The 24,880-nt window shown below is 36.3% G+C and overlaps 1 protein-coding gene across 1 annotated transcript; it reads left to right on the top strand.

Moving 5' to 3' along the window:
* The first annotated feature begins 5,906 nt into the window (after nt 1–5,906).
* On the top strand, nt 5,907–24,246 carry DAZL (deleted in azoospermia like). The gene is made up of 11 exons (XM_072945835.1): nt 5,907–6,130; nt 12,514–12,660; nt 12,936–13,027; nt 13,628–13,679; nt 14,810–14,873; nt 14,966–15,105; nt 16,502–16,573; nt 17,268–17,318; nt 18,135–18,248; nt 19,467–19,565; nt 22,266–24,246. Exons 1-11 carry the CDS (start codon nt 6,128–6,130, stop codon nt 22,317–22,319), a joined length of 888 nt encoding a protein of 295 aa, XP_072801936.1. The 5' UTR covers nt 5,907–6,127; the 3' UTR covers nt 22,320–24,246.
* The last annotated feature ends 634 nt before the right edge of the window (nt 24,247–24,880 follow it).

Below are 24,880 nucleotides of genomic sequence, written 5' to 3'. Positions count from 1 at the left end.
CACATTCTAAATATACATAGAGTTTATAAGTGCAAATACATAGCATAAGTAGTACATATTTTCTACAAGTATACTGAAGAGCAAGTATTTTTTCCATTAGTACAAGTATTTTCTATAAGTACAAAGGGCAAATATTTCATGTAAGTATACAAAAGGGAATGCTTAGCAAAAAGTCTTCAAGGATTCATAGTTCAGTGTTTACCTCTGGGGAGGGGTCTGGGATGCAGAGTTGGGGGTCAAAAGCGGCTTCAGCCTTTTCTTGAATGTTTTTAATTTCTTTAAGAAAATAAAACATATTCTTGCATATTCTCAAAAATGGATAAGGAGGAGAAAACGTTTAAATATGGGAAGAGCACCACTATGGAAGTGGAGGTGAAAAGTGACCAGGGCTGAGGAAAAGAGGAGATGGGTGAGCCCTACCAGACTTTCTCCCTGCTCCCCCACAAGGAAAACTGCTTCTGCTTCTCCCATTTGCAAAGTCTGCTCAGTGATGCCTCTTGACTCAGAAAAAGCAGCTTCAAAGCCACTGGGAGGAGCACATGCATGAGCAGGGAGCCAGCAGTGTGAACCAAGGCTCTGGAGACGAGGCTGTCACACACTTTAGATGTGGGGAAAAGGACTAGGAGATACTCTGCAAGGCAAAATTCAGAGGTAAATTTCTGTTAATCAGGTAACCTCCTCAAGGGCCAATTGTGTTGGAGAAACTCACTGGAGTAGGTTGGTTTGTGCATAGAGTTGGGGGTTGGTTTCATCTTGATGGAACCTCTGAAGTCCTGATCCTGGCCCTATTTATTAATGTGGGTATATCAGAAATTTAAAAAAAAATTTTTTTAATGAGAAGAGACTTGCAGCCTTCCTGTTTACTTGGCTGCTCTCATATAAACCAGAGATTTAATTTATCCCACTGTATTAGCTATTCCTTCTTTCATGGAGTTTGCTAGGATAGTGTAATTGTTAAGAACTCAGACTCAGAAGCCAGACTGGATTAAAACTGCCACTCTGATCTTTACCAACTGTGTGATCTTAGGCAAGGTATTTAACCTCTCTGTGCCTCTGTTGCCTTCTCTATAAAATGGAGCTGATAATCATAGATTGGATGAACTAATAGAAATAAAATAGTTAGAGAAGTGCCTGGTACATAAGAAACACCGTATCCATATCAGTGATTTTTGTCATCATTATTAACTCTAACAAGTCAGTCACTTTCGTGGTTATATGTTTAGGCCAGTTTTACAAAGCCACCGTGAAGATTAAGTCGCCTTGGTTCAGGCCAACCTCCAAATTCAGGCAACTTGCTTAGGAGATTAAGTGCTGAATAAATAAACAATTATGCAGGTACTAGGGTTAAAAGTGAACAAGCAGGGCTTAAGCAACACTGCTCAGTGGACAGACATCCCTGCAAGTATGCACACATGCACTGGAGATGTGTGTTGCCATCCTGAGCCATGTGAACACAGGCGCTGGAGAAGCTAAACTACCATACCTTGAGATTTAAATGGGACTGCCTCAAACTCCAGCCCATGTGCAGCTGGAATAGCACACAGGTGCTATTGTTCCTCTCTCTGGGAATTCTGAGTATGATTTATGCATTTCCAGGTCATTTCTGGCTCCAAGCTTCTGTTCCTGCTGAATTATTTCACCCGTGGATCGTCCTGCTGCAGACCACGCAGTCCCTGTCTATACGGTGTTGCCACAGAGAGAGCAAAGATACCCTTCCTTGATATCCCTCACAAAATGCCACTGGCACAAAGCCTCTGTGATGCAGCAGTATCTTACAAAAGGTCGGAAGCAATACAGGGCATTATGCTATAAAGTCAGAGCAAAGAGCCATAAATTTTTCAGCTATTAAATCACTTCTTCAAAGACCTTTGGCTGACCTCACTCACCACCTCTCTGGTCAATGTTCTTTGTTCCACCAACAGCCACAGAGGTTTTGGCTGATTTAAACAGGAAAGGAATCTCACATGCTGGTTCAGTGAAGAAGCTTCAGCTGTTACTGCTGGACACTGAATTGCACCAAGGCTTGCACAACTGACAGCAATGGACGTTGCTGGTCTAACTGATGCCAGGGCTGCGGCTGCCACCCTTCTCTCTGCAGTCACTGCTTTGTGGCATCATCAGTTCCCTATTCAGAACGTACAGTGGATGCATCTCCTTGGTGTTGTATAGGTCCCGTGCCCAGGTCTAGCTGCAAGAGAGGCTGGGAAAGCAGTCCCTCCCTAGTAGGTGAGGGATTCTCAAATCCAAGAATGCAAGTTGTTTACAGCAAATGTTCTCTATGTCACTGCTTCCTGAACTCTAATGTGCTTGCAAGCCATCTGGAGATCTTGTCAACATGCAGATTCTGATCAGTAAGTCTAGGGTGGTGCCTGAGATTCCATAACACTGCGATGATGCAAAGCTGCTGGTCTGAGCACCACACTTTGAGTAGCAAATCTCTACAACAAAATTCAGTTGCACAGTAACTTAAGAAACATTTTTTTAAAAAATTCCAACGTCTGGGTTTCATCCTCAGCTGACTTACTTGGTCTAGGGTAAGTTTTGGGAATATGAACTTTTAAATGGCTCCAGATGATTCCAATGTACTCTGATAGCAACTATCACTGCAGGCTCTAACTTCTTGTCACCTTGCTAGATTATTTCTTTTTTCTAAATTCCCATACTTTCACTTTTCCAGCCTTGCTTGGTTTCCCCTTCAAATTCAATTACCCTCATTTATCACGCAAAACAATTTGACACCCCTCCTCCCAGTTCCCTGGACCTAACTTTGCATATCCAGAGACTGGATAAAGAGCTCTCCTAATCCAGTAGTATGTTACCTGTTGCTCTTGGAAATTGTGATCTGAAGTGATCCATGGACAAATATTGTTTTAAATTTTAGTTATATATTTTAATGTGCATTGCTTATAAATGTAACTAACAAAATAAATGTGAGTTCACAAATATTTTTGCTTAGGACAAGTCAGTTTTTTTTTAATTACATAAATAATAATATACAGATTCAAAGCAGATACCTAAGTTATGAAACTGGTCTGCAAATGAATGAAGTTTGAGAGTGTTTATATTGCTAATTGTAAGCCTTCTATCCAAAGTCACTGGCTTTAGTAGCACAAAGGAACTGGCAGAGGAGTTTAAAAATACCAGTCTTTTTTCTTCTCACTTCTCTATCAGTCTCTGGAGGATAAAGCAATATAGAGATTTACTTCTGAATTTATGTGAATTATACCACTAATCTTAATACAGTAAAATGGTTACTGTTTTGATCTTAAATAATAATTCTTTTTCTCTACAGTAAGTGAAGATTTCATAGAGTTTTAAGAAAATACCACCTACCTTTGAAAAAGTCATGAGCTAGACAGAAATAACTAAGAATTGCTTACAGAATATGAAAAATAGGTTAAATTCCTTAATCGGTTAATCTTTGACAAGAAAATGGGTGATTTTTTAAGAATTGTTGAAAGCTAATCTACAAATCCAGAGATCCCAAAACTCCTAAGCAGGAGAAATTTTTAAAACTCTACACTTTTTCACACCATTGTAAAATTTCAGCAAAGAAAAACAGATCTTAACCAGCAATTAGATTGACAGCGGATTTCTTAGTAGCAACAGAAACCAGAAGATAACAGAATAACATGTTCCATATTCTGAGGGAAAAAAATCGCAACCGCTAACCTAGAATTATATATCCAGTAGAATTATCTTCAATGAACAAGGGCAAAATAACAGTATTTCGGGTGGGAAAAAAACTGAGTTTACCACACATCACACTCATTAAACGAAATTCTATAGAATTTACTATGGGCACAAGGAAAACAATCCAGAAGATCTGAGATAGGCAAAGAAATGGTAAGCAAAACATTTTCATATGTGGTTTCACACATGCAGATGAGTCTAAAACCATGATGTCTAATTCATAGAAGAAACAGGATAGAACTAAAATAGTGATTAATAATAGCTTATAAATTGGAAGGGGTGTGCAGACCTTTGAATTATTCAAGAGTAAAGACAGCAGTTTTAGATTGTTTACAAGTTATAAAATAGTAGAAAAATCACCTTAAATAAAATATAGTGTATGACTCCAAATAAGTTGGGAAAAAGACACACACACTCACGTGCACATATACACACACCCCAAAAGAAGCTTCTCTGTAAGTTTCTGGCATTTAATCTTCATTGTCAACCATTCTTATTCATGGTAAACAGTATTTTATAATTTTTCATTGTGAGCTTAACTTTAAAGGGTTTTTTCCTCATGAGAATCCCTTTCAGCCTTCTATGGAAGCATCCCTCCAGGCTGGTTTTACGCTTGTTTCTGCCAGGCTTTCCAATTGCACCTTATCTGCAATGGGGGGGGGGGGGGGCCCGAGGTTAAAAGGAATTAATTTCTAGGTTTTGAAATTCCAACACAGGAGTGCTCTAAATTTAAACTCCAAATTCGTGAGATGCAAGTCAAAGGTTTTTAAATTTCATCAGAGTTAAATAATTTTCTTTCTTTTCATCCAGAAATGGGACGAGCTTCCTCACCTGCTCCTCCACTGGGTGTTTTACATTTTCCCCCATCCATCTTTTTCCTGAGGGTCAATGAATGGCTTTTTATAGTGTACAAGTTCCAGCTCCCAGCGTGAGCTACTCCAAACCCTCACCTCCTCCTCTGTACTTTCAGGCCTCAAGTTACAGAGACTGACAACACCTTGCCCACACCTAAGATGACCACTCTCCTGTTCTGCTTTAGACCTGGCTTCCAAGGATGTGGGGGTTTTCGGTGCTAACACCAGGAAGGCCCAGGGAAACTACACCCCAGCCCTTATAAGGATGGCCTGGGAAGAATCAGTTCAACAAGTCATTGCTCTGATTTTCACTTTATTTACGTTTCTGGCATCTTGGGATTTCCCTTCATTTGTTATAAGTTTAACGGCACATTCGAAATAAGGTTAGTTATTATCCAGTAATGCTAGGTGTTAGTGCTCAGTTTTCCAGTTACACAAGCCCACCATTTTGCCAGCTTCCCCAAATAACATTTTATTGCTTTTTATCAGCACCATTAGCACAAAAGCGAAGTTTGAGGATGAATGTCACAGCCAGGTACAGGTACACCCTGTGGATAGAAGGTGCTGGAGTGGTTCCCAAACTTGTGCGATTTGCTCCACCAACTGCCCCACGTCTCACGCCTGCTCTCGGCCCTGTTTCTCTGACCTTGAGAATGTTCTAGAATTCTCTAAGCAGGCCTAGCTTCCTTCTGTGAGGCCTAGAAGAAAAATTCTCCCCCTGGCAATTTATACTCCCCGGGCCAAGAAATGTTGGACTGTTCCGTTCTCTCCTACATCTTGGGGACCTGGCAATTGTAGGCCTCCATATAAGTGTTTCTAGAAAGAACGAACATCTTAAAAGCCAAGCGGGCCTGCCCTCACTGGTGTTTCTTCCAATCCAACCCCATCTCCCTCAGACATGACAGAAAGTCGTCCAAGTTTCTGGATGTTTGAATGTCTCTCTCCCTGTTCTCCACACGTGTTTCTATTTTCTCTTTCTGTAGGCATTTCAATCGATTTGGGGGCCGCTGTGAGGGATAATCGCAATCTGGCTAATCCTGTGCGTTCAAGACGCCATTTTGAAACTAGCGCCCAGACACATAAACTTCTTTTTTTCATTTTAACATATATTTACGTATGTGTACTTATTTCAGGAGTGCTTCTAAAACACTTTCGGGGTGACGTGCGCGTCTGTAAGTCTGCGGGCCCGCGGCGTGGGGCAGGCGCTGCAGGGGCCACGCCGCCGGCCCGCGCGCACCCCCTACGCACCCCCACTACCAAGCGCCGTCGTGCCTCGTGAGCCCCCCCGCTTGGGGGCAGCGACGCTGCCACCCATTGGCTGAGGCGGCTCCAACGAGCCCCCGTGCCGGGCGCAGGAGCCACCCCCGGGCGCCCCGTGAGCCACGCCTCAGTCCGCCCGCGCCCCTCGGCCTCGCCACCCGCCTCGGACTCTCCGGCCCTTCCGTCCGCCTTTGCTTCCTCTGCCCAGTCGAAGGCGGGCAGCGGGCACCATCAGGCCTAACAGCCGCCCAGAGTGGTGCCTGAAGCGCAGCCTCTGCTCCCCCTCAAGCCCGTCGGCGGGAACCCGAGCTGCCGCCATCATGGTGAGTGGAGGAGGAGGAGGAGGCCCGAGGGGGTCTTCCCGGGAGGCCGGCGCGCGGCGGGGAGGGGGCCGAGGGCAGGGCTGACTGGCTTTCCAGGGTTGGGGCGCAGTCTGAAGGCGGGAAGAGGCGGCTGGGGCGCGGCCTGAGGGGCGGGAGGCCTGGGCTGTCGGAAGGGAGGCCCGGAGTGGTCGCTGAGCACGTGCACAGCCCCGAGGCCTTCCCGCCACCGACTGGATATGGAGGGCCCCGTTGGCCCTCCGGTTGGGATGGGGGAGGGGACTCCGCTCCCACCCATCCCCCCCGCGGCCCGGAAGCCTCGCTTCCGGTGCTCACCTGAGGAGACGAGGCGGCGCGGCGTCCGCGAGGTGGCGTAAGGACGCCAGCGTGGCCTCGTAGGCGCACGCGCAGCCTCGAAGGCGCGCGTGTGCTGCCGCCGGGCTGGCGCTGCCTCGGGCGGCGGGCCCACCGGGTCCCGGGTCCGGGGCAGGGGTGGGGCTCGTGGGGGGTTAGGGGTGTGCCCACGCGGGAGGAGGGACGAGCCCCTGGAGCGGCCGCGCGTCGACCTCAGCAGAACCGTGCCAGACTCCATCGTTCCCGTGAGGGTGGCGCCACCTCCGCCTCCGAGGGGCTGCAGGTTTGGGAAGTCGGGGAATTTTTTACTCGGGGAACACATTTCCCCTCTAGAGAAACGGAAATTTCAACAAAATGCCTCTTAGAATAGCTAATACTCCTTTGGGTGACATTTCTGAGAGTTTTGTGAAATGCGCAGATTTACCATCTCGAGATGCAGCTAATTCTGTGATCACTTCTGACCATCAAGTCACAAGTGTATTATGTGCTAAGTGTAGTTATTTGTATTATAATTACTATTCTCCGTTTTTAGAGGTAAAGAGAGGAAAGTTGTACACAATTTGTGTTAGTATGTACAGATTTTAAAGTAAAATTTATAATTATGCTTATTGTAATGTGAAGCTATTTGTAATGATTATTTGTGTCATGTAGTTACTCATGTCGATAGTTACTAATCACTACTAGTTACTATAATTGTTTATAATTTTTCTCTCCATTTTTAGAGGAAAAAGAGGGAAATTTAGTGGCTTTATTGATTTTTTTCTGATATAAAAGTAGTATATTAACTCGTTGATAAGTAATCATTGTAAGAAAATGGAGGTCCATCTTAATTCCAGCGTTTAACCACTGTTAAAGTTTTCATGTACGTATGCCCTTCCAGACTATTTTCATGCATGTATTGCATATAGAGAGGTGTATTTTATTTTCTAAAAATCGTAGTGTCATATAATACTGTTTTACAGTCTGTATCCTTCAGTTAATATAGTGGGCTTATTCCAAAGAGAAATTTAAAATAATTTGAATGCATAATGTTAGGATATAAGACTGTACCATTACAGGGGGAGGGTATAGCTAAGTGGTAGAGCACGTTCTTAGCATGTACAAGTTCCTAGTTTCAATCCCTAATACCTCCATATAAATAAATCAACAAATTTTAAAAACCTAATTACTTCCCCCCCAAAATTAAAAAAAAGACTGTATCATTACTTTTACCCAATTCCCTTATAATGAATAGTTTATCTATATTAAAACAATACTATAAGTATCTTTGTGCAAAAGTTTTGACACGCTTATTCTATTAATAACTTGAAATAAATTTTCAAAAGTGGAATCACTGGGTGAAAAGGTTATGCCCATTTTATAACAATTTTGAATTATGATACATCTTTCCTAGTTCCTCTTGGTAAATTATGCCTACCTGCTGATAGTGTTTAGAGTGATCTCTCTACATACTTTCCAGTGAAAAGTGTTATACTTTTTACAGTTGCCAGTCTAATAGCTGGAAAATATTTCACCGTGCAATGTGTTCTTTTTTTTAATCATTAGTGAAGTTAAAGTTTGTCATTAGCTTTTTACATTTCTTTTTGATAGATTCTTAATCGACCTTTTTATTTGGATACTTATCTTAGCGATTGTAAAAACTCTGTTATTAACTATTTGTCAAATATAGTGGAAAAAATTTATGGTGGTGATAAGGAGGTACCCTGATTCCTAATTTCAATGGAAATCACTATCGTGTTTCACTTTAAACTTGATGGTAATTTCGAATTATACTGATAGAAAAATAACATTCTTTCACTGGGTTTTTCTAAAAATTAAGAAATGAATGCTGTATTTTATTGAATGCTTTTTCTATGGTGAATTATAGTAACGGATTTCCTAAGAATGAACTATCCCTGCATTTCCAATATAAACTACTTAATTGTGTATATATGTATATTGCATCTCTCTGTTGAGGGCAGGAGTGGACCATCTTAATCAGCTTTTGTTATTTAGATGGTGTTAGTTTTAGAAAATGCTTTTGAAAATTTGAGAAAAGCTTTTAAATTTCCTTTCTCTTCCACTTTCTTTACTATGTACCACTTTTTGTCTAGGGTGTGCCCCTCACACAAATTGTTTCTTTACAGTTTAAGAAAACTCCCAATGAAACTGAGCTAGAAATTGAGTGTTCTTTCTTTTCTTAAGATTGTTTTTCTTAAATGTGCATTTCTCTAGAAAGGTAGCCGTGTAGTTGAGATTTCTAAATTTAGTCTTATAGAACATTCTTCTAATCAGTACTCATATCCCGTTTTTCACGCCTAATTTTCTTTTTAGCTTTCCCAGGATTGTTTATTATTTGAATGTTTTTCCCTTAAGAGTTCACTCTTTGATTACTTAAAAGGTTTTATTCTGATTTTCATTTTCTATTTCCTTAATAGAATTTCCTTTCTCTTTAATAGCTACTTTTTTCTGTGGATATAATGCTGATGACTGCAAATTTTATGGGCCTTTATCCTAGTCAGTATACATAGGTTTTAGTTGGCATGCATGTAAACATAATAGTTAAACGAAATGTTGTCAAAGACCTGACATGCCAGGAGCTTTAGTAATGATAAGTTTTGTTTTGTTTTTCAGCTTTTAGTTATCTTTGTTATTTGGTTATCCAAATATAATGGAATATATTACTGTAAATAGCAGTGATGAGAATTGTGTATATGATGGCCTCCAAGTTCATCCCTACTTAATATCCCAGCATCCAAGTCACTTGAAGGTGTAATTAAGAAAAGTAATCACTACTTTAATTTACAGGCAATTTATTTTCTGCATACTGCTATTGATAGTTAAGATTTAATACTTTAACACCAAACTTTTTGCTTATCCTCAGAATTCATTTGTGTAGTATTTTTGGCAGCAGTTTAAAAGTGGTCAAAAATTGTTTATTGGTTGTGGATTTGTATGTATGTTATGATTGTATATAAATACAGACACAGTAGAAGTTTAAAAATTCCTGCTGTTCAATTTTTGTAAAAATGGAGTACTTTAGCTTTGAGCTTACTTTAGCTTTGAGCACCATCTGCTGGCTGAGGACTAGGACATAATGATGCTTTCTTTAAGACTATGACACTAGTAAAATGATTTGATGAATTTTATGCTTAATATCTCAATTAAGCAGACAGCCAATTTGTACGACCCAACCCCAAACAAAATGTTTTATAATATCTAATGGCTTTGTTCTTTTCTCAGATAACTGTTTAGTTGTTTCAAATATCCATTTTACTTTTGCAAATAGAATATGAGAGTTAGAACTTACCTTTTCAGTTCTGGCAACACCATCACAGAGTTTCTCAACTGCGCCCCCTTGCAAATTTGGGGCCATGTAACTCTTTGTTGTGGGGGCTGTCCTTTGCATTATAGGATGTTTACTATATCCCTGGCCTCCACCGGTCAGATACCTGGTGCACCCCTCAGCTGTGACAATCAAAAATACTCCTGGGCCAAAAAAATCTCCCCTGGTTGAGAATCAGTGCATTGTCATAACCCGTTATAATCTGGCACTGTTTCCTGACCTGATGTTAGATGTCTAAATTAAAACACATCTATCTGTTATGGTTCACAGACATAATTCTACAAATAATTTATCAGATAAAGTGGTATTCAAAGTTCATCCACAAATGAAGGGGAAATTGAGAAGGAGAAAAGAAAGTCTACAGTAATTTCAGAACTGCTATTTTGTTTTACTTGTGCTTTGGATTTTTTGACTGAGCTAATTAAAAGGGATTGGTTGGTAAATTGTCTGTCGTGAAGGGAAATCTAATGTCAAATTCTCGATAGTTCGAGGTATGTGACTCATGTAATGTAATCCCCATGTTTAAAAAATTAAAATTATAAAAACACTGGAATATAGGAAAGCTTTAGAAATAGTTTTACTCTCTTCCACTTCATTGTCACGAAATATCACTGTACCATAGTTAAAGGAAAAAATTAGGAAGTGTGCAGACAGGAACACAAAACAACAAGTATGACTACAAGTTAACAGAGAAAAGCCAAAACACTCAAATTTGGTAATTATCTGTGGTAATTTTGTTATTATCTCCAATTAGTATAGCAGTTTGTAGTCTTAAATTTACCAGTGATTTCTAGCCTCTAACAAAATAGGAACTCTACATACTTTTCATTATTGTTAGTAATTTCTATAAATTATTTTGCTTATCTTTTTAAGAATAATTACTGGTTTCTTTTGTCCTTGTTTTTGGTTTCCTTCATAAGCTGATATGTAATAGTTTTATCTCTCTCTTGCATCCTTTGTGCTCACTACTTATAAAGGGATTTCAGATAAGCAGAGGTGTGTAAAATAGTTTCTTCAAGTTCCATCTCAAATTAGTTGTTAATTAGTAAAGTATCCACCAAATAAGTACATAAATTGTAAAACCAAGAAAGAAACCTTTTTTTAACCTATTGAAAATAAATTCACATAACAGGCTGCTAACTGGTATTAGCATACCACTTTATACTTTACAAAAGAATTCATAGGTGTTTCCTTACTTCATTCTCAAAGCAGTTTTTCTGAGGGACATGAACCTAGATGACTAAATCAGTTTTTGTTTCAGTATGCTGTACAGCCTTTCCAACATACATATTACCAGTAAATTCTGCTTCAGAAAAATCTACAATTAATCTTAGTGCAGGAAGCCTAAGGACAGAGTTTTGACCAGAATTCATGTGTGGGCCTCCATATCTGTCAGCCCACTGTGAAAATTAGAATATCAATAGAACTTATTGATACTATTGAAGAATGAAACTGTTATTTTAAAGATGCTTTGAAAACTCTAAGGTTAGGGAAAAGTATTATAAGCCCCCCAACTTTTTTTTTTAAAGCAAGTTCTGTGATATGCTAACAAATAATGTCATAATCCATTTCGAAGGTAAAGCAGGCATACTAACAGAGTGTTAAAATTACAAAATCCATGTTAATTTTGGTAATAGAAAGTTGAAGCAACTATTTATAATAGCCAAGACACGGAAGCAAAAAAAAAACCCTACCCAGACATGGAAGCAACCTGAATGCCAATCAACAAATGATTGGATAAAGAGGGGTACTACTCAGGCATTAAAAAGGATAAAGTAATGCTATTGGCAGCAACTTGGATGGACCCAGAGATTGTCATCCTAAGTTGCTCCAAATAGCATTACTTTATCCTTTTAAGCCAGAAAAAGAAAGAAAAATACCATATGATATCACTTACGTGTGGAATCGTAAAAAATGACACATAGGAACTTATTTACAAAATAGAAACAGACTCATAGGCATAGAAAACAAACTTATAGTTACCGGGGGGAAAGAGTGGGATGGAGGAATAAATTGGGAGTTTGAGATACTACTATATATAAAATAAACAACAAGATCCTGCTGTATAGCACAGGAAACTATATTAAATATCTTGTAATAAAGTATAATGAAAAAGTATGAAAAGGAATATATATGTATATAACTGAATCACTATGCTGTACACCAGAAATTAACACAACATTGTAAACCAACTATGTCAATTAAATAGAGTTTAAAAAAAGATGAGGCAAAACAAATTAGTTTAAAACTTCATTTGTTTTCTTTTTGATGCAGCTTTTTTTTAAACTGTTTATCTTTAACATGCTTTTGAATAAGGTACTCAGAAAAATGAAAATTTGCTTATTCCCACAGAACAGAATGACTTTAGTAACTTTACTTTTTACAAATCTAAACTTTCACAAATCTAAATTGTTTTTTGCCAGTTCACATAGTATTTTCACAAACTTGATATCGGTGTTCTACCCCAGCTTTGTACAAGAGATGGTGCTGAGCAACGTTGGGTTGAGGAAGTACTGAAACCTTTTGTTAAAATTTCATGTTGATCTGCTCTGATTACTCTAGATCCTGAGCCTGAACTCAGGTGTTATTGATGACTAATTTATGACAGTAATTTATATGAAAATATTTTGTACTTTCAAAACATATTTCATGTCATCTGTGATGTTAACCTGTTATCTAGTGATGATATCTGCTTTGCAAATTACAGTCTGCTGCAAATCCTGAGACTACAACCTCAACTGTCTCTAGAGAGGCCAGCACCCAGTCTTCATCAGCTGTGACCAGCCAAGGCTATGTTTTACCAGAAGGCAGAATCATGCCAAACACCATTTTTGTTGGTGGAATTGATGTTAGGGTATTGTATTCTTATTTCATTTATTTTTAAAAGTATTTTGTGAATAGTGGGATTTGGGCCCTGTTGTAACCGTAAGGCCTTTTTTGGATACTTTATGCAAGTTTGGAATTAATTTTATGTTTAACCTATAGGGACTAAAAATATCGTTGACAAAGAACTACAGGTAGTTTGGGGATACTTGGGAGAGACAGTTCCAACATCATCAAATCTTTACAGTATAATTGAAAATTTTGAATGTTGAATTTTTACTCTTAAAGTCAAATTCTTCTCCATAGATGGATGAAACCGAAATTAGAAGTTTCTTTGCTAGATATGGTTCAGTAAAAGAAGTGAAGATAATCACGGATCGAACTGGTGTGTCCAAAGGGTGAGTAAAACGTATGTTTAATATAAAGTGTTGTAAATGTCTGAACTATATAGCATTTGTAGAGTTTCAGAAAAGAAGAATTCGAAACTTATATAAATTCTTAAATTTATATAAATGAAATTGGCTGTTTTGTAATTTCTTTCATGTAGAGGATAAGTTTGCTGCTGCTCTTTTATTTAATCATTTGCCTGTTTGTATTTAAATGTTTTCCATCTTCATTTATTTCACATAAGTGGATTAATCATTTTTATCAAAGAATTACTTTCTTCACACATTTCACAGTTTCTGAAATTTTAACAATCTTGCCATAGATATTAAGTTGAATTTACGTACATAGGAATTTTCTGTTAATGAATAAGTTTCCCACACTACCTTTTTTTCCTCACACTGTCTTAATCTTAGTGCATTCTGATGTAGATCAGGGTAAGAAAACAAAAAGCAGTAGTATTCTGTCATGTACCTCTTACAAGCATTTACCTCAGTATATTCTTCATCCTTTATCATGCTTAGCTTCTGTCAGTTATTTCATAGAATACCAGAAGTTTTAAACCATGTACTGTTATGGTGGTGATTTTATATTTCATTTATCTGCCTTTATAGCTATGGATTTGTTTCATTTTATAATGACGTGGATGTGCAGAAGATAGTAGAAGTAAGTACTTTTCTTATGGAAAAAAATCTCTTTAACTAGATGCAGTATTTAGTATTGTTTGAGTCCTGAATATATAGTCAGTCTTGTATAAGATAACAGAAATAAATATACTTCCTGTTTGACGTCCGAACTTAGAGTAATCTTACATAACTTATCAGAACCTGTTTATTTTTTTAAAACACCTTTCTTGTCATATGGTTCCTGTACAGTAAGTTATGCATATTTCAAATGTACAATTTGATGAATTTCAATAGATGTGTGCACCAGTGAAACCACTACCACAATCAAGATAGCTAACATTTCCATTGCTCCCCAGGAGGTGCAATTTTCAAATTCCCAATTTATCCGTTCTTACCTCCTTTACCCCCTGGTAACCACAAGTTTGTTGTCTGTGGCTGTGAGTCTGTTTGTTTTGTAGATAAGTTCATTTGTGTTTTTTTTGGGGGGGGGGATTCTACATATAAGCAATAACATACGTCATTTTTCTTTCTCTTTCTGACTTGACTTCACTTAGAATGGTGATCTCCAGGTCCATCCATGTTGCTGCAAATACCATTATTTTATTCTTTTCATGGTTGAGTAGTATTTCATTGTCTGTATATGCTACATCATCTTTATCCAGTCATCTGTTGGTGGACATTTGGGTTGTTTCCATGTCTTGGCTGTTGTAAATAGTGCTGCCATGAATCTTAGGGTGCATGTGTCCCTTTTAATTATATGTTTCTCTGGGTATATGCCTAGGAGTGGGATTGCTAGATCATATGGTGTCTTATTTCTAGTTTTTTAAGGAGTCTCAATACTGTCCTCCATAGTGGCTGCACCAGTTTACATTCCCACCAGAACCTGTTAATTTTTGATTGTGCATTCAGCTTCATGAACTAGAGACAGGAAAGATTAGAGATAAAGTATAAAAAGTGATCAAATTCCACAACACCTCTCAACATTTGCTTAGCATAGTGAGGGTAAAGTAGCTTCAAACTGAAGCTGCTTTAGCTAAATTCTGATTTAGTATGTTCTTACCACTGATCTTCTCTAACAGTAGAAATTTTAGAGGACCTGGGTGTTTACCAAAGCTATGGAAGTTAAGACTTGGACATTGATTCTGGTTTTGTTTCTGTTTTTATTTTCAGTCACAGATAAATTTCCATGGTAAAAAGCTGAAACTGGGCCCTGCGATCAGGAAACAAAATTTATGTGAGTAAAGAAAGGAATTGTTTTTGTTGACGTATGTGTGGCCTCTCAGAGAACTAAAAAATATAGGCTTTATTTTCTTTGTATTTAAAAAGGTACTTATCATGTGCAGCCACGTCCTTTGGTTTTTAATCCTCCTCCTCCACCGCAGTTTCAGAGTGTCTGGAGTAATCCAAACACTGAAACTTACATGCAGCCTCCAACCGTGATGAATCCAATAACTCAGTATGTTCAGGTAAGAATTATAAAATTCCTTGTTTTCATTTATTATAGTACTGGAACTCTTATAGATGGGGGCACCTTAAAAGTTAAGTCAGTCTCACTTCTTACTGTCTGTGGAATTATGTCTACAATTTCCATAATAAGTGACAATATTATCCTTGTTTGAGTACTTTTGAGGGACAGGAAATCTGTTACTTCTGTTAGAAACCTGTCATTCTCAGTGTTATTTCTTATACTAAGCTAAAATCTGCTTCCTTATGATTGTAAGCCTTCGTCTTAGAACTGACCTCTGTAGCCAGGTGGAATATGTCTCTTCCCCCTTTTTTTCCCGTGTGATAACTCCTAAAATATTTGAAGGCAGCTTTCCTCCTGTGATAATCTGGTTCTTCTGTAGGGTCAGCTATTCTTTGTTTGCAGTGATTTCCAGATACCTTCTCATATAGATAATTGACTTCTGGATACAGTCTGCTTCTGGAATGGATAAATTTCTGATGACTTAACTATATTTATAAACCCCATGGATTTCTGGCATGTAATTTATCTTGTCTTGGTTCCCTTAGTATTTGAAGTGGGATTTGGAATACTTACCTACTATTGATGATAAATAACATTTATTTTCTTAGTTCAGTTTACTTTCTTCAGCTTAAAAGACATTTTATGTTTAGAAAGAGACAAAATAATAGTAAAATAGTTCTGCAATGTCTCTCATTTGTTTATATTTTCCATCTACCTGGAGTGTAGGGTATATCTTTTATTATTCCTACTTGAAACATGACTAGAAGAAAAGCCCTACTTGTTCCTAATGTTTACCGTGAGATATTATTACTGCTTCTGGTTTATTTGTGTATGCTACTACCTATATATTTTCAATCAATAAGTATCTATTGAAAAATATAAGACATTGTACTGTCTCTTCCAGTTTGGGGTTACATACTTCCCTTAACTTTTAGAAGTGAAATACAGAAAGAGTCTTAAAGTCTGTAGAAGGACTCCACATTACCTCACAGTGCTGTCAAAGGAATACAAAGCTGCCTAAAAATATTTTTGCAAAAAAAAATAGCAAACATGTATTAATATAACTTTAACTTGGAAATCTATTCTAATAGATCCTGATCACCATTTAAGAAAGAACTTCTAGGTGGGAATAAATGCACAAATAAGATAAACCTAGGAAAGCAAAATCACTTTTCCCTTATTTATCTCTACCTCTTCTCAAACAAAAAGACTACCATTTGACAGAGAATACTTACTTCTTCATGAAGCCAGTCACTCAAATAGAATCCTGCATTATCTATAAAAAATTAAGATTCCCTTATTTTCTTATTTTTGTTATATTGGGAATAATAGTCCTTTCAAACTTTTAAAAATGCACCTTGTTATTTCATTCTTTCTGTAAACTTTATTTTCAGGCTTATCCTCCTTATCCAAGTTCACCAGTTCAGGTTATCACCGGATATCAGCTGCCTGTTTATAATTATCAGGTAATTTAAGAGGGATCAAAATGATTTACTTTGGAATATTATTGAGGCCTTTATTTATATAAATTTCCCTAATTGTCATTTAGAGTGTGCCTAAAATTTAAGAAAAAAACTTAGAATTAGTCTAGAATTGGGGCTTCTCTATTATTGAGGAATAAAGGAATAACATTTTTACAGGAATGAGCTAAATAAGCAAGAAGTTTTCTCTTATACTCTGTTGCATGATTTGGTGTCCTCTCTGTATTCTAACATGTATTCTTCCATCTTTACTGTCTAGTAGCTGGAACATCCAGGCTTACTTTTGTAAGTTTTTCTAGGGGGAAAGGTTGAAATAAAATGATTAATTCTTAGTGCATTGAATTCCAGTTATGTTTGATAGTGTTTATTTTAGCTGACTGTGAATTTCTGCCCATAGATATGACCTTGACCATATCTATGGTAATAAACTCAAGGGCCTACTATCTGAGTTTTCCTGAAAGTCAACTCCAGAAAATTGAGAAAAAGATGGAGTTTATATACAAAAATAAAAGTAAGATCCTCAGATATTAGAAACATGAAATACCTCTTTCTTTCATTTTGTTTCTTGTTATTATAACACATTCAAGGAGCCAGCATGACAGATAACTCAACATTGTCTATCTCTTATCTTTGTGAAAATGTGAAGGAATATTTAAGTAATTGTTATTTCCTTTTCAAGATGCCACCGCAGTGGCCTGCTGGAGAACAGAGGAGTTACGTTATACCTCCGGTAAGGTGGTGAATTAGCCAGACACGTGCTTCCTATTCTTTAAAGTATTTTACTGTTTAATTCATGCATTTCTTGACCCTTTGACATATCAGGTATTCTAGAAATATTTTAAATGCCTGTTTACATTATGTGTTAGGTTTTATTTCTTGTCAACCCAAGGATATACTCCCATGGGAGAACTTGTGCTTTTTGTTTCTCAAGGGTTTTTTGTGAACTTAGCAATGGCTGCTCTGCATACAACAGTTGCTCAATAACTTGTTGATAAACTATGTAACTAAGAATAATAGTATAAATACCTTTGCTAATTCTAATTCCAGGGATTTAGAATTAGTATTGAATCTACCTCTAGTTTTCTACTCGTAAAAAAATCTTTTGAAGAGAAACAAACATGTTTTGCTGTGAGTGTTGTTATGTGTTGTATAAGAAAAGAAATAAAACAAAAGAGAGTGCTATCTCTAAAACACCTGAGCTTTTGATACCTTCTGCCTTTCATCAGGATTGGGTATTTGTAAGCTATGAGTTAAAATTCTTAGGCACTGGAAAATTCCCTTCCCATTTCCTTACTACATGTTGGAGTTCCTTTTTTCTTAGAGAAATTCTCCTAATTCTGATTATGTTGACATCAAAATAAAAGATTACCTTTATTGCATTTCAATTATTCAGTTTAAAATAAAGTTTCTAAAATAATGTATTTGAACCTTTAGCACAACCCACATTTAAACTTTCAGTATCAGCTCACCATTTTGAAGAATAGATTGTTCAGAAATGTATCTAATGTACATCTCTTTAATTACATTTTTATCATTTTAAATGTAGGCTTACACAACTGTTAACTACCACTGTAATGATGTTGATCCAGGAGCTGAAGTTTTGTCAAGTGAATGCTCAGTTCATGAAGCTACTACATCCTCTGGAAATGGCCCACAAAAGGCAAACATCTAATTTTTGTTTGTTTATATTTTAATATTTTTCAGATTTTAATAATGGCCCTTTGAGAAGCAAGCATCTTTGCTCAAATTTAAACAAATTATAGGGCTTGAGTCACTACTAATTTTGCAATTTATGTAAAAGTTAATGAAATTTTAGGCACCCCCAAACTTTCAGCGTGTATATGTAGTTGCTGATTCACTAGTCCTTTTCTCTCTTCCTTTTTCATTGTTTGTATTTTTATAACCATACTTTAATATGTATTTTATTAATATGATTTGCAGAATGCAATGGGTAGGTTTCCTCAAGAGTCCTACTCTTCAAAAGAGCAATTAGTATGAATTGTATCTACCTTATCTTTTATCAGTTTTAACATTTACTTAGCTAAATAGTTTTCACAATTATTTATAATAGTCTCTCTATAAGATTATATATGGTAGCAGTTCTCAGGAGTGGTAGAGTCACTACTAATTAATCAGTGTGTATAATAATTTATAAATTATATTTTTGTACTTTATAAGGATTAATAATTATTTATAATAAGTATTACTAGTAATAGTTACTAATAATAAGCAGAGTTGTTTCTTTTTTATCATTAGAGCAGATCCCTGTAATTACAGTGCTCTCACTCTTAAATTCTCATGTGTTTTCTTGAATGGGTGGGAATATGGAAGTAATTGATGTGGTTGGAATATACATAATATTGAAGGATTCTCATCGGAGTATGCGTACTTCCTGTGTTTCTCAGTGGGAAAAAATGAGAACTACTAAACTGGGGTGAAAAAGTTCTTTGATTTGTTGCACAACTTAAAATTTTAAAAAATATCAAAATAGCTTAGGGTATAATTATATTATCAGATTTTAACCTGAATAAAATATTTCTTGAAATGTTGATCTTCACTGTTTCTTATCTAACAGGAAAAATTAAAAGAGCCTTAGGCAAATATCTTATTAGGATTTTACTAATGGAGCGTTTTTAACCAGTACTCTTATCACTAAGGTCCTAAAATAATTCTTAAGTTTGGTAGAAAAGTTACATACTAAGTGACATGTGGTAAGAATGATAAATTACATGAGAATTCTTTAGAAATATATATGTGTGTGTGTGTGTATATATACATATATATATATATATATATAAAATCATTAAACTTTTTCAGAAAGCTTATTAACAGTGAATAAAAGTCGGAATAGTTTTTACTGAAAATTTCTGTGTTTCAGAAATCTGTCGACCGAAGCATACAGACGGTGGTATCTTGCCTATTTAATCCAGAGAACAGACTGAGAAACTCCCTTGTTACTCAAGATGACTACTTCAAGGTATGAAAGGAATAGTATGCAGGATAAAAAGCACGCTTGTCAGCAAGAAACATCTTTTTTTCTGTAGTATATATATATATATTTTTTTTATTTTTGAAATTACATAGAGTATATGATTGAAGCTTGGCATTTAACTATAACCCAGTAAACCACCGTGAGTGAGTTTTACATGGCAGTGTATTCTAGCTGCTCTGATCTTGATTTAGTGTGGTTTGCCCTTAAAGAAACTTTAGCAGAAGCCTGTAATTGAGAGAGTTCTCAGAAGGGTTGAAAGAGAGTATTGGCTTCATCAAATAAAAAAAAGAAAATTTTAGGTACAGAAAGCAGAACTTAAGAGTACAAGGATATTGGACTAAAGAGAAGAAAAGAAACTGATCACTCAGATGATGTACCTGAAGAATGTAGGAGTAGAAGAGGTAAAGTAAGAAAAAGAACTGAGTGAAAAGAAATGGAAGTTGATTTAGAGTTGCTAAAATGGAAAAGAATGTGGGTGTTTGAATTTAAGAAAGTTCTGGTTTCTAATCTTGGTTCTATCACCTTGACAAATCACTTGAATCATATTAAGGCTTCAGTTTTTACAAGTCTAAAATGAGGATTCTCTAAGATCCCTTTAGTTATGAGTCCATGATAGGAAAGGAACTGGTCACTCCAGTCGGGGAATACTATTGTGCTCAGTAAAGGCAAGTTTTTTCCTTTCTTTTTTTTTTAATAATAGGTTTTTTGGTATATAATCTGAGAATAAAATATAATTCACCCTTTTAAAGTGTGCAGTTCAGTACTTTTTAGAATGTTCAGAGTTGTTCATCTACAACCACAATCAATTTTAGAATATTTTAATCACCCCAGAAATAAACCCCCTACCCATTAGCAGTCACTCTCTATTCCACTGCCAACTACCCTAGCCTTGGGCAAGCACTCACTGACTTAAAGGATTTGCCTGTTCTGGACAGTTCATATAAATAGAATAATACAAAATGTGGCTTTTTGTTACAGTTTCTTTCACTTAGCAGAATGTTCTCAAGTTTCATCAGTGTTACAACATGTATCAGTACTTCATTTCTTTTCATTTATGAATCTAGCACTTTGTGTTTATCCATTCATCACTCATCTGATAGACATTTGGGTTGTTTCTACTTTTGGGCTCTGATGAGTTAGTAATGCTATGACTATATGTACAAGTTACTGTGTAGACACGTTTTTATTTCTTTTGAGTATGTAACTAAGAATGTAATTGCTGAGTGACATAGTAACTATGTTTAACCTTCCAAGGACCTGCCAGAGTTTTTCCAAAATGTACCATTTTACATTCAAAGGGAATTTTTAAACCATTGCTTTGTATCTTAAAACGAGGAAAGGAGAATAGCTCTTTTCCATCCATGAATAAACATAGGACAAAGCTGAAAGTGGTTTTAAAAGGAATACTAAGGACTTCCTTTAGTGCAGAAGACTAGAGCTGGAGCAGAATTAAGTTCTTTACCACCTTCTCAACAGGAAGTAAGCATACTCATTTAAAGTTGACATTTGTTCCTCTGTTTTCCTACCTATATAGACAGTACAATTTAAAAGAAAGAACTGGGGGTTGTATGACAGCTTCCCTTGCCCAAAGTTCTGAAGGTTAAATAGGTAGTATTTAAAAGATTTGTTTGTGAAGCAAAAAATCATCTTTAAACTTGAGTTTTCACCTAGTGTTAGAAGTCTCCCTTTGAATCTTTCAAAGTTTTCTGCTCCTCTGGGCTAGGAGTCAGAAATTGGTGGTCTGCAGTTATCTAGCATCTAGACCTACTACGATTCACTAAATGTTGTTACTGTATTAGTTGAATTTGAATGCACTGAGGCAGGGTAAACACTGTTTCCATGGTAAATTCCACTCAGTTCCAACTCCTTCACAAGCTTTCATGTCCTACCTCTGAAGATACTTGACTTTGTGACCACTTTTCTGGGTTTTTGCCTAAATAGGATATTGCCCTGTTGATAGATTATGTAATTTCCGGAAGTCACCCTTCTTAAATGACAGCTGAATTTAATCCCTAGGAAAGAGGCACAGTTCAGCTAAACATGTGGGGAAGAAAATACTATTGTGTTATTACTGGTTTACTCAGCTCCATTCTTGTTTGTAAGGCCTCACTTCTATCTGAACATCTACAGGCAACATAAAGTGGAAGGAAAATTTTGTGTATGTTTTTTATTTTTGTAAAAAATAAGATTTGATTTCCTAAAAAATGATATATCTTCATTACAGGTTAAGGATATGCCTTTAAATATGCCAAAACTTTTATCTTCTAACCTAAAAGCATAGGATTTCAGATTGAAGTTTAGTGCTGTTCTCAAGCCATAATTTCTATCAGATGTACTTTGATTAGTAGAAAATAGGACTTTTAAGAATTTCATGTTTTTCACCAGCTGTCTTTGGGACATCTCTGCCAAATCATTAATTAAGAATTTATATAAAAGGGTATTGAATCTAAGTCTAATTTTTCTGAGTTACAGAGATTTCTTTTTTAACTAAATTATTGAATAAAATTAGTCATTGACACATTTGTTATCCCAGAGTTCAAGAATGCTTCCCCAAAGGATCACTTTTCTCTCATTACAGTTTTTTAAACCCAAAATAAGTGCTTTAAGTATTTTGCAACTCTCTTAGGTCTTAGTGATAATAGGAATTTTCAGTGAAGTAAAGAGGACTATTTCTGTCTTTTCTAGGACAAAAGAGTTCATCATTTTAGAAGAAGTCGGGCAGTGCTTAAGTCTGTTTGATCCTCTCTGCTAACTTTCTGATCTCATGGGAAGTTGCAGGTTTTGAATATTAAGAGACTGAAAGTTTTTCCACTATTATAGAAATTTAATTCTGAATTTTGATAAGTCACACTCACTTTCTTTACAAGTTTTATTAGATTGCCTAGTTTTATTTTACAGTGAAACTTTCATTAGATGTTTATTTAGAAACTGGTTCTGTGTTGAATATATAGTTAAAAGTAAAAAAATAATTGAGACTGGAAGGAATTGCTTTAAGATTTATCTGTAAGGACTTTTTAATTGACATTTTAAGGGTTTAAAAGCAGATGCTGACTTTTCAAAAAAAATTGTTTTAGAAAACCTACTTCGAAAGGTCAGAATTTTGATAGTTTGAATACAAGCATTTCACTTTTCCAACAAATAGCTGTGACAGTACAACATCTACAATATTGTGCTTTACACTTATGATTTATCCAGAAATTTACCACAAAAGCAGAGTTTAAAACTGCATATTTAATCAGTGGAACTTAGTATATAGTTAGCTTTGTTGAAGTTTTCTTTATCTAAACTCAGTAAAACAGATTCTAAACAAACAGTCCAATCAGTGGGTCTTACATGTATTAGTTCAAAATACTTTATATTTTATCTAGAATCCACACATAGAGTTATCTGATTGGGATGGTAATTAGGATAACTAAAATTCCAGGCCTAACTTTTTTTTAAAGGAGCCAAAAACAAACTAAACTTTACTAGGTACGTAAGCTTTTCAGTCAGTTACCATTCTCCTTTTTTTCTTTTTCATTTTTTTCCCTTGAAATGCTAAAAACTCAATGGCTGTATCTTAAATTGTGCAAAATACTGGTATTAAAGACAAACTTTTTTTATGTCACTTAAAGGTTAATCAGAGTATCTGAAAGGAATTGTTTTTATAAAAACATTAAAATATTTGTTATATGTTAAAGGACAGATTTTTACTTTTTAGCCTATTATATTTCCTTTTTTAAAGTGAAATATGTCCAGGAGAGTCAAAGTAGTTTTGGCGTTTCTAAACCACAAAAGTTTTTCAGTAAGCATATCCCAAAACTATACTAGAGTTAGCATTAACAGTCTATTTCTAGATTAGCGATTAGCTAGGCTCCTCTTAGATGTTGTGTATCGTGATGAACAGCTAGAACCCCAGAGCCCCTTTGCCAAACCAGTCTTTCTGTTCCCGTCTGTACCACCATTCTTCCAGGAGGTTTGCTCCTAGAACAGGCGATGCAAAGAAGAGAAGTAGCAGTATAAGCAGTTGGAGGGTTAAGCCTTGGAAAGGAAGCAGTGGGATAAAACCTTTCTAAGGGAAACGCTTGTATCAGCATCTTTTGACCTGCCATGGACATGAGTTTCATGGCTTCCTGGGTTTTCTTTCATTGACCAACCCCTTCACTAAGACATGGAGACTCCATTTATCCCTATCCTAGTGAAGCTTCCATGGCCATATCATCAGTGCCCATTTTCTTATAATTCCTAATAATATTCATTCTGAATCTGAAGGGAAGAGTCTTTTAACTTAAGAATCCCCAAGAGGGCTTTCTAATGCCTCAGAATTTGAAAGTGGCCCTGAAATTTGTCCTTTTTAAAATTCTACTTTGTATGTGTATGCTGTAACATTCTTTCATGTATTATTCTGTGATTAAATCTCCAGGTTACTATAAATGATACCAAATTCTAAAGAGCCAGTTCTGATTATCCCAGTATGACCTTAAGAAAAGTAAGGGAATAAACTTTTTTTTGTCTGCTGTTTTGTTGGACTGAAGTATTTAAAAGAGTAATGTAGAAAGAAGAGGCAAAATCTTGAACCTTTCAAAATGGAAAATTAATTTTAAGCTTAAAAGTATGTTCATATTGCCTATGCTGATACTGTATTTGCATAAATGAATAAATAGAAATAAAGAAACTTTTTCAAAAGTGTTTTGACTTTTTCATATCATAGTATCTAAATGAATAGTGGAAATTTGGGTGGGTAGTATTTGACAAGGTTTAAGGTCCTTGACATTCAGAGGTGTAAATATTCAGTTTCTGAATCTGGCAAAGTTAATTTATAAAAGCAATTTTTGTCACATTGTGTTTTTATTTTTTTATGAAATTAAGAGATTTTCATGAGAAAATAATCCCTCTTACGTTGAAAATGGTTAACAGTGGGTTCAGTGCATTATTAACAGAGCAGTGCCTACGAAGAATGCCAGAGAGTCATGACTGCAGTTTGATGTCCAAGGGCCCTCTATAAACAATTGGGACTCTATAAACACTTTGCACACTTTAGGCCTAATAGGCCTGTGACGCTTTTATTTTAGGGCATTGCAGTTGTGATTATAGAGGTAAATTTTACATATTTCATTTACTTCGTGTGGGGTTGCATTCAGAAGATCATGACTCAACCACCTCTTCCAGTTCTAGCTCCAGTACTCCCAGTTCTATAAGCTGAGGCCATAGGAGAGAAGTCTCCCCTTGGGACACGCCAGTGTCATATTCTGTAACTGACTCATTACCAGAAAATGTGTTTTGATACCAGTTCTGAAAGATAAAAGAGTATCTTCTGAATC

Source organism: Vicugna pacos, chromosome 1 (genome assembly GCF_048564905.1).
Source record: "Vicugna pacos chromosome 1, VicPac4, whole genome shotgun sequence".
Classification (NCBI taxonomy): Eukaryota; Metazoa; Chordata; class Mammalia; order Artiodactyla; family Camelidae; genus Vicugna; species Vicugna pacos.
This window is presented reverse-complemented; position numbering and strand designations above follow the sequence as displayed.

What these genes read in the sequence shown, in the direction of transcription:
- DAZL (XM_072945835.1), top strand. An exon ending in CTGGAAATGGCCCACAAAAG is followed by an intron (nt 18,249 to 19,466) that starts GCAAACATCTAA and finishes TCTGTGTTTCAG; the next exon opens with AAATCTGTCGACCGAAGCAT. An exon ending in CTCAAGATGACTACTTCAAG is followed by an intron (nt 19,566 to 22,265) that starts GTATGAAAGGAA and finishes TGTCTTTTCTAG; the next exon opens with GACAAAAGAGTTCATCATTT.